Source organism: Rutidosis leptorrhynchoides, chromosome 2 (genome assembly GCF_046630445.1).
Source record: "Rutidosis leptorrhynchoides isolate AG116_Rl617_1_P2 chromosome 2, CSIRO_AGI_Rlap_v1, whole genome shotgun sequence".
In the NCBI taxonomy this organism is placed as follows: domain Eukaryota; kingdom Viridiplantae; phylum Streptophyta; class Magnoliopsida; order Asterales; family Asteraceae; genus Rutidosis; species Rutidosis leptorrhynchoides.
Window position 1 is genome coordinate 23,766,322 of NC_092334.1, and position 15,962 is coordinate 23,782,283.

Here is a 15,962-nt window from a genome sequence, read left to right on the forward strand (position 1 = left end):
AATTAATTAGCGGTGATGTTGGCTTTAAAATATGTATATATAAATATATATCTATATATTTAGGGGTGTTTGGATTTGCGTTTTGAAAATTGATTATGCGTTTCAAATAATCATAATTAGAAAATCAGTTGCAGCAAAACGTGGTTTTGATGTGGTGTTTGGATGTGATTATGCAGTTTGAAATCGTAAAATAGATAATCAAATCGGATTATTTAGTAACTTAACATGTAAATTTACCGAAAAGGACGTCCTTTAAAAGTTATAAAATTTAATTTAATATAAAATGACATAAATGACATTTAAAAATAACAATAATAAAACATATAAATCTAATATGAAGTATGTGATAAGACATTTCATTATATTAATATAAAATAAAATTTAATGTAGCAATAGAATTGTTCGAAAATACATAGTGGCAAATTATTTGAAACAATACAATATAAAACGTCACTATCAATACTAGTAAAATATAAAGAGATGTGAAATTTAAAGAGCAGGGAGTTCCACTATATGTTTTGTACTGTAGTATACTAGTGTAAAAAAATTTACTGGCTAGTGATAGAAGAAAAGACCACAGGGGTAGCCAAGAAAAGCAAACAAATAGAAATGTCAAGTTTTTTAAGGTTATACTAGTAAATTGAATAGAAAGGATATCTTGTTAGGAATTGCATTTTGAAACACTAACACCCTAGTTTTTGATTTTCACGATTTGGATAGTCGAAACGTGAATAATCAATTTTTCCCATTTAACTCCCAAACACTAAAAACAGATTATTTGTGATCCGTAAACGTAATAATCAAAAAAATCTATCTCAAATCGCTAACACAAACACCCCCTTGAAGGTCAACGTTGGTCAACGTCCTTCTCGACCCCCCGTCTCGACCCTTTAAAGTCCCCACCTTTTCAACCCCGTATGGCGCCTTTTTCAATCTTGCATTTTAGGCAATCTAATTCTTTTCTAGATTCTTCTAAATATAAAAACAAAAACAAATTACTCACCAGCAATAGCCTCGTCATAGTTATCAAGCTTTTCACGGGCTTCTCCTATTCTAATCAGGGCTTTCATGTATGCTGGATTTAGTTCCAATGCTTTAGTACATTCTTTAACGGTGTCCTCATACTTGCCCTGTTCATGTAATCAAGCATTAACTGTTGTAGTATATAAGATGTTCGAATTCTGATATGCAATAAATGAGGATTAGAAGTTAAGCACTTACCAGCTTAAAGAAACATGTAGCACGATTGTTATGACATATCGATCTAACTTCATTTGAAAAGGACGTCTCAGGTGCAAGTTGGATAGCATATTCATACTTCAATAATGCTTCTTCATACAAACCATCTCCAAATAACTTATTCCCTTCAACTTTTGAGTCATTCATTTGCGCCAAAACTTGTTGGGAAATTATGGCCTCACTAATTCCCAACAAACGCTCAATGAAAAACAGTAAAGAAATAATCAAATACTTAAAGTGTATTGATTGGTGCAATTTGAAATGAAGACTTAATCCCTCTTTTATAACCATGCAAGTCCCCTCCAACTTTTTCCTCCCACCTATGTGGGATAACATCCATTCACAAATACAAAGCAACCATACCCATTTCTTCTAACCAAAACTATATCCAACAAATCTCCACCTTTTGGATAGAAGAAGATAACCATGCTTCCATATTGCAAGGACAACCGATATAGATGCTTCCTCGACGACAACTTCAAGATCCTCATCTTCATGCCATTGACATTATCTCCCAAGAGACAAAACTTGCATCTTCATCGAACATTGTCAAGACCCGACAATCATTGTCATCACAGACAATCATAACTCTTAATAAGAATTATCATACTCCACCATTAAGAGTATAGCACTTAGAATATCACATTCCAAACATTTCACCTCGGCACATGTTGTTGAATAACCAGCTGAAACTTTATGGTGCAACTTCCTGTTTGGCTTTCCCTGGAAGTTTCATCAGCTACAACATCAGTTTCCACCACACAACCTGCATCAATGCCAAACCAATGCCCATGTGCAATTGTGGAACCGCTAACGAACATCCCTTTTCATGGTGGAGCGGACACACCACGAGGATGGTGTGACTTCAGAGAAATTCGTCACTCTCCGTAACAACGGAGACGATGTTAGCGTCTTTAGAGCCATTTGCCAGATTAGCTCCACCTGGACAATTAACCCTTACATACCCAGTCTTCCCGCACCTCCAGCATACCAGATTCTTCCCAGAGTTTCTCTTTCGCCTATCCGAACACAACACTATAGTATCTCCTGATGACGAGACCCCGTTACCTTCCAGTCTTTTCTCCTCGGATAGGAGCTTGCTAGTAACGTCTTCAAACTTCAGAGTTTTCTTCCCATACATCAAAATAGGTTTCATGTGTTCATAAGACGATGATAAAGATAATATCAACCTCAAAGCTTTATCTTCATCATCCGTTTTAACTCCAATAGCCTCCAGTTCTGAAACAATACCGTTAAGAATACTTAAATGATCTGAAATCTTTGAACCCCCATCCATACGCAAAGTATGAAATTGTTCTTTAAGACACAACCGATTTGATATGCCCTTGCCCTGGTACAACTGCTCTAGTTTAACCCAAAGCTCTTTTGCCGTTGATAATCCGTGCACATTTGCAAGCACGTTCTTTGCAAGACACAAACGAATCGCACTTGCTGCCCTCAAATCCATATCATCCCATTCTTCTTCATCGAACTTACTGCTAGAATCACTGTCGGGAACAAAGGTGGGTTTACCTTTCAATGCCTTGTGTAACCCGGACTGAATAAACACATCCTTGACTTGAACCTGCCATAAGCCAAAATTGATCATCCCATCAAATTTCTCTACATCAAACCTCATTGGAGTGAACTTCGACATCGTATCCGTATCCTATAAACAACACTTTCTCTGATTTTGCTCACGTTTCAAATAGCCAAAAGATGTAGCAGGTAGCCAGGACCCTTTAAATCGGAAATTCACAACTCGCCACTAACAAATCCAACTATTACTATGAATCAGAAAAAATATTGTCTAACCAAATACCCTATACGATCAATAGAACTCGTTTCTGATGTGGACGATCCACTCCCGTGGCAACCACAGAGCATACTCCGACTCCTATAACCAAGACCCCCGTCAAACCTGACGCTCTGATACCAGTTGTTGGAAAATTACGGCCTCACTAATTCCCAACAAACGCCCAATGAAAAACAGTATAGAAATAAGAACAATACACAACACAAGATTTAGCGTGGAAACTCCAAAACAGGAGAAAAACCACCGGCCCCCAAAGAGAGAAATACACTATATCACAAATTGTTACAATGATATAGACGACTCTCTTAAGCCAACTACACTCTCCAAAATATTTAACTAATACAACTCTCAAACAAGGGTAAGAAAGAAAGAAATAATCAAATACTTAAATTGTATTGATTGGTGCAATTTGGAATGAAGACTTAACCCCTCTTTTATAACCAAGAAAGTACTCTCCAACTTTTTCCTCCCACCTATGTGGGATAACATCTATTCACAAATACAAAGCAACCATACCCATTTCTTCTAACCAAAACTATATCCAACAAAACTTTCTGCCAGTAAAAGACGACAAGTAAAACTAGAGTTACTCTACTCGTTGGTATATTCGAGAGAAAATGCAACATGTAACCTTAACAGACCTGGTTATGTTATGTTGCTTTCTCTAAATGTGCCATGCTTATGTGTGCAGAACCATTAGATCCATTATGTTTTATATTTCTACAATATTTCCAAGTTCATAATCATCAACTTGACCGTTGATTGCATGACCCTTCCCAAAATCCCAGCAAACTAATTTCCCATACTAATCATTCTTTGGATCAAACACTTCCATATCATGAGGTCGTGTAAAATTAAATGTTTATTAAATTAAGTCCCCTGGCCCGTGATACTTAACTTTGATAGTTATTCAAAGAATTCTATTTAAGCTTTAAATTTTTGTTCACCTTTAATCGATCTTCACAGTAAAAAGTATGTGTTTGTACACCAAGATGAGTTATATGAGAATATATATTAGAATAAATAGCTTTGTGGTGATAAATACACAAGTTCTTGGTCAGGACGTATCGACTTAAAAATGCAGATTAATAAAAGGTTAAAACCTGACTCTTGATTTCCTCCTATAGACAACTGTCACTCACATTCATGCTACTCATTTCATCTCTAATTACTTTTGGGCATTTCATAATTTCCTAAATCCTACTCAAGTATGATGCAGGATCCGGTCATAATACCTTTTTTAGTCAAGGCTTGCTTGATTCTACGTGTACCCCAACTTGATGACGACCATCTTGAACGAGAAAATGCTTCAGCATACAATAAATCATTAATCAACCCTCTGTTCTGGAAGTCAGAAATCACAGCATTGGCGACTTCAAGCGGGAACTTCTTTCCTAACAGTTTCTTCTTCAGCTCGAGGGCTGTATATGCTTGCCCACGTTCACCATTGCTACCCTTGACCACATTTATCATCAAGCCCAATAATAAAAGATATATATAATTTAGGAGGCCCAAAAAACTGATATAGTCCAACACTTGAAACTGGGCCCCAATCTATACCCGTACATGCATCATCCTCCCCTTCTTCGAAAAGACTCGTCCTCGAGTCTACAACATTGCCACGATCGCTGACATATGGGGACAAAACAACAACATTAGTGGCGATGACAACTAACCGCTCTCCTTCCTTCATGTCGTCTAACTCTTGAAGTTGTGAAGATGTAGGAAACATGGCATAATATGGCAGAACATGGCATAATGATGCAGGATCCGGTCATAATACCGTTCATAATGTTGGGCTTTCACACATCGGGCTTCAAGACTACTTTGAGCTTTGTTATATTGGGCCAAGTAGAGATAGAAGTGGACAGGGATAAACGATAACTTTGTCAATAGTTTGATGGCCACGCATGAAATGAGTCTGACTTCAATTCTACTTTTACATATGATTTTTAAATATTGTATTCCCTTTCTTTTAATTTTCTTGTTCCTAAAGTCAAGATGGGTTATTATTTATATCATGTACGTAGCTTTTATGAGGATCAGTTTTTGATATTGAATAAATAAAATACGTGTTTACGTTTTGTTACAAATAGCCATATTGGCTTTTGTTTCATCCATCTTTATTCGTTTTAATATCTGTTTGGCCACGATGTTTACATTATTTGGTATCCAGAGCTCAGGTTTTGGCCAAACAATGTTTCGTGGAAGTTATCGAGGAGACTATTGCAGAATCGCCGATCGAGGCAGCGATGGGGATAATCGTAGACACGCCGAAAGAGGCAACGAAGACCCTCAAGACGTAGAAATTGAACGATTATATAAGCGAATCGCCGAGTTGGAACTGAACCAACAACGATTCCCTGAGCCGTACGATTCGGAACGAATCGATTCGGAAACTAGCTATGATACAGATGGTGAGGATGGAGTATCCATTTATGATTCTGAACCCATCTATGATACAGATGGTGATGATGGAGAATCCCTTTATGATACCGAACCCATCTATGATACTGATGGTGAGAAATTTTTTTCTTTTTCTAAATCTGATGATGAAAGTGAGTTTGAAGTAGAAGCTAATAAAAACACCAACATGTACAATGTTGATGTTGATTTGAAAAACGATTTCATTAAAGATGTTGATGTTGATGTTAGTGTTGAGGACCGTCTCTATGCTCTTGCTGCAATACTTGGCACTTCTAAAGAAGAAAACATTATTCTTGTAGTTCATGAGAATCATTTAGATATTACAGTCCTTGAAGTTGTAGACTCGAGGACGAGTCTTTTCGAAGAATGGGAGAATGATGTAGGATCCGGTCATAATACCGTTCATAATGTTGGGCTTTCACACATCGGGCTTCAAGACTACTTTGGGCTTTGTTATATTGGGCCAAGTAGAGATAGAAATGGACAGGGATAAACGATAACTTTGTCAATAGTTTGATGGCCACGCATGAAATGAGTCTGACTTCAATTCTATTTTTACATATGATTTTTAAATATTGTATTTCCTTTCTTTTAATTTTCTTGTTCCTAAAGTCAAGATGGGTTATTATTTATATCATGTACGTAGCTTTTATGAGGATCAGTTTTTAATATTGAATAAATAAAATACGTGTTTACGTTTTGTTACAAATAGCCATATTGGCTTTTGTTTCATCTATCTTTATTCGTTTTAATATCTGTTTGGCCACGATGTTCACATTAAAGTAGCCATATTTTGTCATGAATCCAAGATGCCTCACTCATCCTTAGCTCACTACTACATTTATTGTCAATAAGACCCCATCATATAGACCGGTTTAGAATTAAAGAGGTCTTATTAATATATTCCGCCAAAAAAAAAGTTCAACACGTCTAAATAATAAGTTGCAACCGGTCTTAAAGACTGAACACGTCTACTTAATAATAACACGTCTACTTAATTACTTAACACACTTTTACGTGAAATGGCGACACGTCTACTTAATTCCTTGATGTGTCAACATGCGTTACATATAATAAGTTAGAATAATTTCCTTCTTTATCTCCCCATTCCTCCATGATCTCCTACATTATCTCCTAAAAAATAACTATATATGTTTACAAAACATATCTAAAAAAAAAAAAAAAAAGAAAAGAAGAAGCTATCTTCACCTCTAGAAAACCGATCAACATCATACGCTTGGATTCAAAATTTATAACTTTCTCTACTGTACTTTTTGATGACCACTAGGGCTTGGTAAGTTGGTACGTACGTTCTTTTTCTTCTTTGGAGTACATCCTCCTTTTCCTTTCTACTATTAGTTCATCTTGATAAACTTATTAATAGTTTCATTTTATTATTAAGCATACTATATGAGTATATGTGGCATAGGTTTATACAGGTTGTGTTTGACCAATTGTTATTCCATATTTATGTTTGGAATTGCAAATGACACCATTATACAATATTTTTTCGTGGATCTACTAACCTTATTATTATGCTTCTCTTTCTACTTGTTTATGTAGGTACAAAAACGAAAATCCATCTTCGAGATGTGTTGGATAAGAAGTGGATACGTGTCAGATGAAAAGTGAATGCGTGTTGTACATGTAGTTGAGATTTTGTATAGAGAAGTTAATTTTGTTGAAGATTGTTGTAGAGATTAATTAAGATTGAATCATGATTTTTTTTTAAGTTTTTGTAAATGCTTGTAGTCTGCTTTTTTAGTAATTTCGATGAATTTTGTTGTTTATAAATTTCAGTATGAACTCATTAGTTTGTAAAAACAAAACTGATCGAATCAAGCGTATAAAAGACGCATGTTTGAACTCAATTTTAACGCTATTAATCCTAATTAAACATATCAGGTATTGAAAAACACGTCTAAATAATTTTTTGAACACGTCTATTTGGCCCTTCTCAATGTGCGCACAAAAAGTAATAATAGACCAGTTAACACGTCTAATTAAAAGCATTAAGACCGGTCCTAGGACTGCTCTATTTATCTCTAAGCAATTAGACCTCCTCTATCTAGACGTGTTCAAAAACACGTCTAAATAGCTTTTTCAACACGTCTACTTAGCCTTTTATGTAGTAGTGGCTTATTATAAGTTTCTATACCATTTCGCTAGAGCTAAGCTGTTCAATGATATCAACATTCGAAACTGTAAAATAATGGTGAAATTTAAACAACACTCAGCACAAAATTAACATAGCTTCGACCAACTAATCACAAAATATACTATATTATCGCAATTGCCAGTGAAGTCCCTACTACAAGTAAACCCTTGCGTGCCTCGATTGACATCCCTGATTTTGCAAATCTTCACCTTAATAAATCTGGGAAAAGGTATACGATTCTCACTTTTTTGGGAAACTTCGATATTCAAAATTCAGTTTATTCTGTACGCTTTAATTTTGTCAATTTATTCTGTACGCTTTAATTTTGCTGTAACCTGTACTGAGATGGAAACCCCTTTTGATAGTTAGGTGTGGTCCTTTTCATGAAAGTTTAGGTTCTTGCAATTGGTTATTATGTTTGTCTACTAGAGGGGCATCTGATAGGGACGTTTTATTGTGGAATCCGTTAACAAATAATAAATGTATAATTTGATAAATGTACCAGCACGCTATCCGCCCGGTTTAAATAAACTTATCATTGATAGAATCGGGTATGATCGTGTTAATGATGATTATTAGTTGGTTAGGTTAAAACTTAAAACAATATAGCCGATCGGATCGTGCTCCTGATAGTTTGTATGCACGTGGATTGCAAAAAGACATCTCTCTGCCATTCATTTCTGCCCTCAACAAGGTAGTCTTTAACTGGTTTACACTTTACACCTTTTGTCCAGTGAAGGTCTCAAAGTTTGACTAAGCGGACAACATACAGAAAATGTTTGATCATCTAAACTGAATATTCTGCTAAGTCTTAAATTACGCATGAGTGCAGGAATGATGCATAGTACATGAAATTGGTTCATCTGTGGACTACAGAAGAAGGACCTTGATAAAAAGCCTACTCTTTTCACGTTAATATATTAAATCTTTTGTTATTTTTTTAGAAGGAATTATATCTTCTGTTATGGGCGGGTTCGTAGAATTTGATCATTTAGTCTAGGGTCTGAGATAGTAGAATAAATAGGAGAGTCACGGTTGTGTATGCATTCATAAAATTAGTATGTTGATTTAGTAATCGGCTCTTGAGCTTGGGCAGTTAGTTTCTCATGGTGAGATCTAATTGATATTGGCAGAGGTACACCATTGATTGTGGTTATCTCTGAATCTATCTTTGTTTTTGTTATTTCATTTTATCAATAAAATACTACAATTCCTCTACTGCTCCTTTATATTAATTGTTTTACTGTTATAAATCTTCATATATCTGCTGCTGTCTATTGCTTATCTATCACCCTTTGAGCCTTTTACTAAGTAACTTTTCCGTTCCGGCCCATGCTTATTTAGACCCGTTACCCAACCTCAATGGGCCCGTCTTTACACCGCCACACGTTCTGTTGGATTGTGGATACCGATAAGTGGTTTCAAAATCATAAAGGTGAAGTCAACAATGAGAATATGGTGCATGCATGAGGAGGCCGGTTGAGTAATTAATGACGAAATTAATTAAATTAAGATCTTACTCGACCCACCTGTTGCTAGCGGAATGTACGTATATGATATAGAATATGGACAGGTACTTAGTTTGCGCTTATGTGATATTCCGTGATATGTATCTAACTTCAAAGAATTTCGATATTGTCAGAATATTGCAAATAATATCAACAAAATCAAGTAACCATGTTTTGAGTAAGTTGACTTTAGAGGGATCAGATTGAAGAGTCATCACTTCCCTTTTTGGAGGTATCACAAGATTCATAAACTGCCAAAGTAACAGGTCTAGCCTGCTCCAGATCTGCAGCATTTCCTCAATTGGTTATGGGGTTCCAAAAGCAATATTGGATCCATACCATTTAGGGAATTAGCTGTTGACCTCTTTTATGTATAAAACACTTGTTTTTGTAGACAAAGAATAACAATTCAAGCTTGTAAAACATTTCAGTGTTCTTAATACATACAATCATTATTCTTGTCTATCAATTAAATTATCGTATCAGAGCTGAAGGTTTGAATCTTCATAAGCTCAATCATCAACCATCTTTGAATCGGCTACCATGTCTCAAGACGGCAGCCAATCTCCACCCTCAATCCAATCAACCCACACTAGCTAAATTAATGACTTAACAAGTCAATTAGCCAATCTCTTGAAAAACAACATGAACTATCAACAACCCAAGATTTCTGATACTTTGAAAATCGGGTTGAACTTGAATAGTTCAAATTATCCCCTTTGGTCTCGAATGATGAGGGTAGCTATTGGAGGTAAATCCAAAGCTCTCCTAACTCATCTAACCGCAAACCCAGTTGATACAAACCATGAAACCTACGATCAATGGGAACAAGAGGACCTGATCGTGTTCTCATGGCTGATACAGAACATCGAACCAAGCATTGCAAGCAATCTGACATCCTTTTCTACAGCAAAATTGTTGTGGGACGCCTTGATTACAACTTACAGCAGCGGTACCGATAAACTCCAAACATATGATTTATATGTCAAGGCGACTGAAATAAAACAAGGAAACATGCATCTCGAAGAGTTGTGGATCAAAATGCAGGGCATTTGGGGAGAAATTGAATCAAGAGATCCAAATCCCATGGAGAACGCCTCTGACATCATTAAATACAACAAGATTCGAGCTGAGCACAAACTATTTCAGTTTCTAAATGCCTTAGACAAAAAATACGATACCATCAAAAGGGAGTTGCTTCGTTCAAATCCGTTACCAACGGCGGAGGAGGTATACGCCGCCGTTAGAAAGGAGGCTGCACACCGTCAAATATTAGGGCTATCACCGAGTGGATCCTCAACCAGTCAAGATATTGCAACCAGTTTGGCTACAAGTGACGGCAAGAAAACCTCTGCTCATCTAACCCAAGTGAATCGAAGCAAGTATCCACCAAAAGTGGATAAATCGAAACTCACATGCACCAGATGTGGTAAACAAAGGCACACAAGAGATTAATGTTTCGAAATAAAAGGGTACCCGGAGTGGTGGAACAAACCAGGAAAGGCAGCAACGGTGGAGGAGGCCGGTGAACCTACCACCACTACCAATGCAACCGATCTGGGTTTTGGAGGTCTCACCACAGAAAAAGGTACAATTTCTTCAAAATCTTTTTATTTACAAGATAAACAAAGAAAAGGAGATGGAAAAAGTCACCAGCAACACCACCACCGTCGCCATCAATCACGATGGTACAATTACAGAGAAAGAGAGAGAGAGATACAATCTCTCTCTAAGATTAAAGCATTCGGTGGAAATGTGACAGAAAAAGAGAGAAAAAACCTTTCTCTTTCTACCTCTCTTGGTGCACCGGTTGAGAAAACAGACGGGTTAAGTAACCCTAGGAAAATATGGGTAGATTTATTTAAGTTGGGCCTAGATAATAATAACCCGAAAATGCCACAACCCACAAAGCTGTCTAAAAACACCATTGGGCTTGAACAGGCTGTTAAGTATACTGAGCCCAATCCCAAACCTGTAAAAAATGCTGGTGGGCCAGAACAGGGAATAAAGCCCAAAATTTTTAAACCCAAGTGTTTTAAAATAAATAAAGTTGATAAAAAGGTTTCAAAAAATATTTCTATAAAATCCGAATAGGATATTCCGTGTCAAAATACGTTTTCTATTTTAACAAAAATAAAAAACGATTGTGAAAAACCTTCCAAAGCAAATGTTGCGTCAAATAATTTAAAAACCACCTCCTGGATATTTGATTGTGGGGCCACGGACACTATGACATTTCATGAGGCCGATATCATTACTAAAACTAGACCTAGAAAAAATAAAGTACAAACTGCTAACGGTGAAATTATTCAAGTTAAAAGTGGTGGGACTATTGAAATTTCACCAACTATTAAATTACCTAATTGTCTATATATTCCAGCTTTATCTCATAAGCTGTTATCGGTAAGTCGTGTTATTAAAGAATTAAACTGTAAAGTCCTGATGTATCTGACTTTCTGCATCTTGCAGGACATTCGGACAGGACTGTTGATTGGACGTGGCACTGAAAAGGGGGGTTATACTATGTGGACGAGGTTTCTCAACAAGGCACCGTGTCACTTGCTCACGGAACACCTATGAGAGAAGCCTGGTTATGGCATAAAAGATTAGGTCATCCGTCAGCCGGATATTTACATGCTTTATTTCCTAGTTTGTTTCCATCAAATGTTGTTTTAAATTGCGAAACTTGTATTTTGGCTAAAAGCCACCGTAATACTTTTAAACCTAGTAATACTAGGAAGGAAGTACCTTTTGCTTTAATTCATTCTGATGTGTGGGGACCAGCTCCGGTCATTGGGGGAAAGAATTTGCGATACTTTGTCCTTTTTATTGATGACTATACAAGGATGACATGGATTTATTTCTTAACACACAAATCAGAAGTTTTTGAAAAGTTTTCTTTCTTTTACAAAATGATAAAAACTCAATTTAACAAAAATATACAAGTTTTACGATCTGATAACGGGGGTGAATTTGTTAATACTACCATGAAAACCTTTTGCGAACAAAATGAGATTATTCACCAAACATCTTGTGCTCATATTCCTGAACAAAATGGAGTAGCCGAACGTAAAAACAGATTACTCTTGGAAATGACAAGAGCCTTGTTAATCGAATCTAAAGTTCCAAAGAGTTTTTGGCCCGAAGCTCTTGCGTCCGCTACTTATCTTATTAACCGTCTACCTACCAAGGTTTTGGGCACAAAGACTCCTAGAGATACTTTGTCCCAATTTCACACTCTACCAACCTCTCTAAATATTGAACCACAAATATTTGGGTGCTCGGTCTTCGTTCACATTCCAAAACATGAACGCACCAAACTTGACCCTTGTGATGAAAAATGTGTTATGGTGGGGTATGGCATAAATCAAAAGGGGTATAGATGTTATAGTCCTAGAAAACGTCATGTCTTCACTACTATGAATTGCAACTTCATAGAAACTAAATACTTCTATAATACCCAACTCACGAGTGAGGGGGAGAAAGAAGATAATGACACTCTCAGTTGGATAAACTGGATACCTAAATCTGACAATGTTCAAACTTCCACTACATCATCAACTCTAAATCCTAATCCCGAACCACCAAATCCTAATCCCGAACCACCAAATCCTAATCCCGAATCTCCAAATCCTAATCCTGAACCACTAAATCCCAGTCCTGAATTACCAAATCCTAGTCTCGAATCACCAAACAATGATCAAAATGAAACCTTCACAAGTAATGAACAAGGAGGGCAAAACAGCTCAACTTCTGCTGAAAACACAGAAAGATATGTGCTACCGCAACGAATCAACAGAGGTGTGCCACCAAAGAGATATTCCCCAGAAAAAGAAGCACAAAGGTCTAGATATCCTATGGCTAATATGGCACAAGGAAATCTGTCAAAAGAAGCTCATCAGTTCAATTCCGCAATTTACTCTAAAAAAATTCCAACTTCCGTTGAACAAGCTCTAAATTCAAAAAACTGGAAAGAAGTAATGGAAGTTGAAATGAAAGCCTTGAATGATAATAACACGTGGGAAAAATGTGTTGTGCCCCAAGGAAAAAAACCAGTGGAATGTCGGTGGGTATTTATGATAAAACATAAACCAGATGGTACTATTGAAAGATATAAAGCTCGACTGGTTGCGAAAGGGTACACTCAGACATATGGGATCGATTATTCCGAAACATTCTCTCCTGTTGCAAAGATTGATACCATTAGAGTTCTCTTTTCTATTATTGCAAATGAAGATTGGCTACTTCACCAATTCGATGTGAAGAACGCCTTTTCCATGGCGAATTAAAGGAAGAAGTCTATATATATGAAAGCACCACTGGGATTCACTAATAACTTCAAAAATAGGGAAGTTTGTCGTCTTAAAAAGGCTTTATATGGGTTAAAACAATCTCCACGGGCTTGGTTTGGGAGATTTATGTTATTTATGAAAAAATATGATTTTAAACAAAGTAACTCAGATCATACTCTCTTTTTTAAACGAAAAGGAAATTTAATTACATGCTTAATCATTCATGTTGACGATATGATGATAACAGGAAATGATAAAAAGGAAATTTCTAACTTAAAATTAAACTTATTTAAAGAATTTGAAATGAAAGATTTGGGCAGACTTAAATATTTTTTGGGGATTGAAGTTTTACGATCCCAACGGGGGATATTTATCTGTCAAAAGAAGTACGTTCTTGATTTTCTTGCAGAAACAGTTATGATTGATTGCAAACCAACTGATACTCCAATGATTCCAAACCAGAAGCTATATATGGAAGATGAAGCTGATCTTGCTGATAAAGGGCAGTACCAAAGGATGGTTGGGAAACTCATCTACCTTGCTCATACTCGGCAGGATATAGCACATGCAGTTGGAGTTGTGAGCCAATTCATGCATCAACCACAGGTTCACCATATGGATGCTGTAATAAGAATCATTAGATATTTAAAGAAAACAGCGAATCATGGAGTTGTTTTCAAAAGAAATGGGCATCTAAGAACTCAAATATACACGGATGCAAGTTGGGCTGGTGAGAAAGGAGATAGAAGATCTACATCTGGATTCTTCTCACTAGTCGGGGGCAATCTTGTGGCATGGAGAAGTAAGAAACAAAAGTTGTCTCACTTTCAAGTGCTGAGTCAGAATTTAGAGGAATAGCAAAGGGGGTATTTGAAGCGCTATGGATAAAAAAGTTGCTAACAGAGATTGGGTTTCCTCCAAATGAAGCCATTCAAATCTTCTGTGACAACGAAGCTGCTATTGCCATATCAGAGAATCCTGTTCAGCATGACCGAACCAAACATGTAGAAGTTGATCGACACTTTATCCGAGAAAAACTTGATGATGAAATCATTTCCCTTCTATCTATCAGATCAGAAGATCAGCTAGCCGATATTCTTACCAAGTCAGTTAACGGGAGATTATTCAGTTAAGTTCTGAGGAAGTTAAATATTAGAAACCCCACTAATAACTTGAGGGAGAGTGTCAGAATATTGCAAATAATATCAACAAAATCAAGTAACCATGTTTTGAGTAAGTTGACTTTAGAGGGATCAGATTGAAGAGTCATCACTTCCCTTTTTGAAGGTATCACAAGATTCATAAACTGCCAAAGTAACGGGTCTAGCCTGCTCCAGATCTACAGCATTTCCTCAATTGGTTATGGGGGTTCCAAAAGCAATATTGGATCCATCCCATTTAGGGAATTAGCTGTTGACCTCTTTTATGTATAAAACACTTGTTCTTGTAGACAAAGAATAACAATTCAAGCTTGTAAAACATTTCAGTGTTCTTAATACAAACAATCATTATTCTTGTCTATCAATTAAATTAGATATATCGTATAATCAACATCTTATACCTTGTAAACTACATATGTGACTCATTTTTGGTGATATAACGTCACGCGTGAATTATGATGGTGACAAACCAATACAATGCAAGTGGTGGGAACAGCTCTCAAAATCCAACAACTTCACCTACTTCATTGGCCTCAATGGTTTCTTGTATGATATTTTAATAGGATTTGCACCTACAAAATTGCACCTACAATAGCTCAATTTCTCATAATATAACTGGTTCAGCCTTGTGGGACCCAAGGCAAGGTTCAAAGAAGGAGTGATGGTAAATGAACCTACAAAAGTCTATAAACAGCAAACTATAAGAGTTCTACTTCTTTCATGATCGACATTATAAGAGTTTGATTGGGTCAAGTTATTGTGTCTAAAGTACTCAACCCAAACCTGACATGATTTTAGTGAAACCTATATGTCATTTAGTTAGTTGTAATTAGACATAATTTTAAGCATAACCATCATTATGTATACAATCTTGGATCTTTACAAAAGATCTCAGGTTTAGCACATTTTGGAGTAGTTAGAGAAAGGGTCGGAAACGATATACTGCCCACAATCTTGTTGTCCTTTCAGTTTTCTTGACTAAATTTCTGTTTTATTGGAACTTTTGCTGAAAATTAAGTATAACTTTTAACAACAAAAAAAGGACATAAATCTCAAAGAACTTCATATATGGTTTCTCACTTGCATTGTATGTGCAGTAATACTACAACAATGCAAACAAAAATTTTGTTGTCCATTTTCACATGTAAGTAAACTTGAAGAATAAGTACGTGTACCCTTGTTTACGTTTGGAAGAATTATTTATTTATTTATTTGGCTTCAAAAATCATTAAATGAAAAGCCTCAAATATAAAGTAAGTGGACTTACTTTTCACAAGTGGACTTACTTTTAACAAGACTCGATCATATACTGGCTGCTGTTTTGTCTCATATCAATGTGAAGATCTACATGTGGTTATGATT

General features: G+C 36.2%; 1 protein-coding gene across 1 annotated transcript in view; it reads right to left on the reverse strand.

The window, feature by feature from the left end:
• Positions 1–2,163, reverse strand: part of LOC139887704 (uncharacterized) — a 34,659-nt gene extending 32,496 nt beyond the window's left edge. The window contains exons 1-4 of the mRNA XM_071870767.1: positions 2,059–2,163; positions 1,528–1,559; positions 1,222–1,420; positions 1,004–1,130 (exon numbers count right to left, since the gene is read on the reverse strand). Of these exons, the coding sequence (XP_071726868.1) occupies positions 1,004–1,130; positions 1,222–1,420; positions 1,528–1,559; positions 2,059–2,163 (463 nt within the window). The remainder of the gene's footprint in view (positions 1–1,003; positions 1,131–1,221; positions 1,421–1,527; positions 1,560–2,058) is intronic.
• Positions 2,164–15,962: the final 13,799 nt, after the last annotated feature.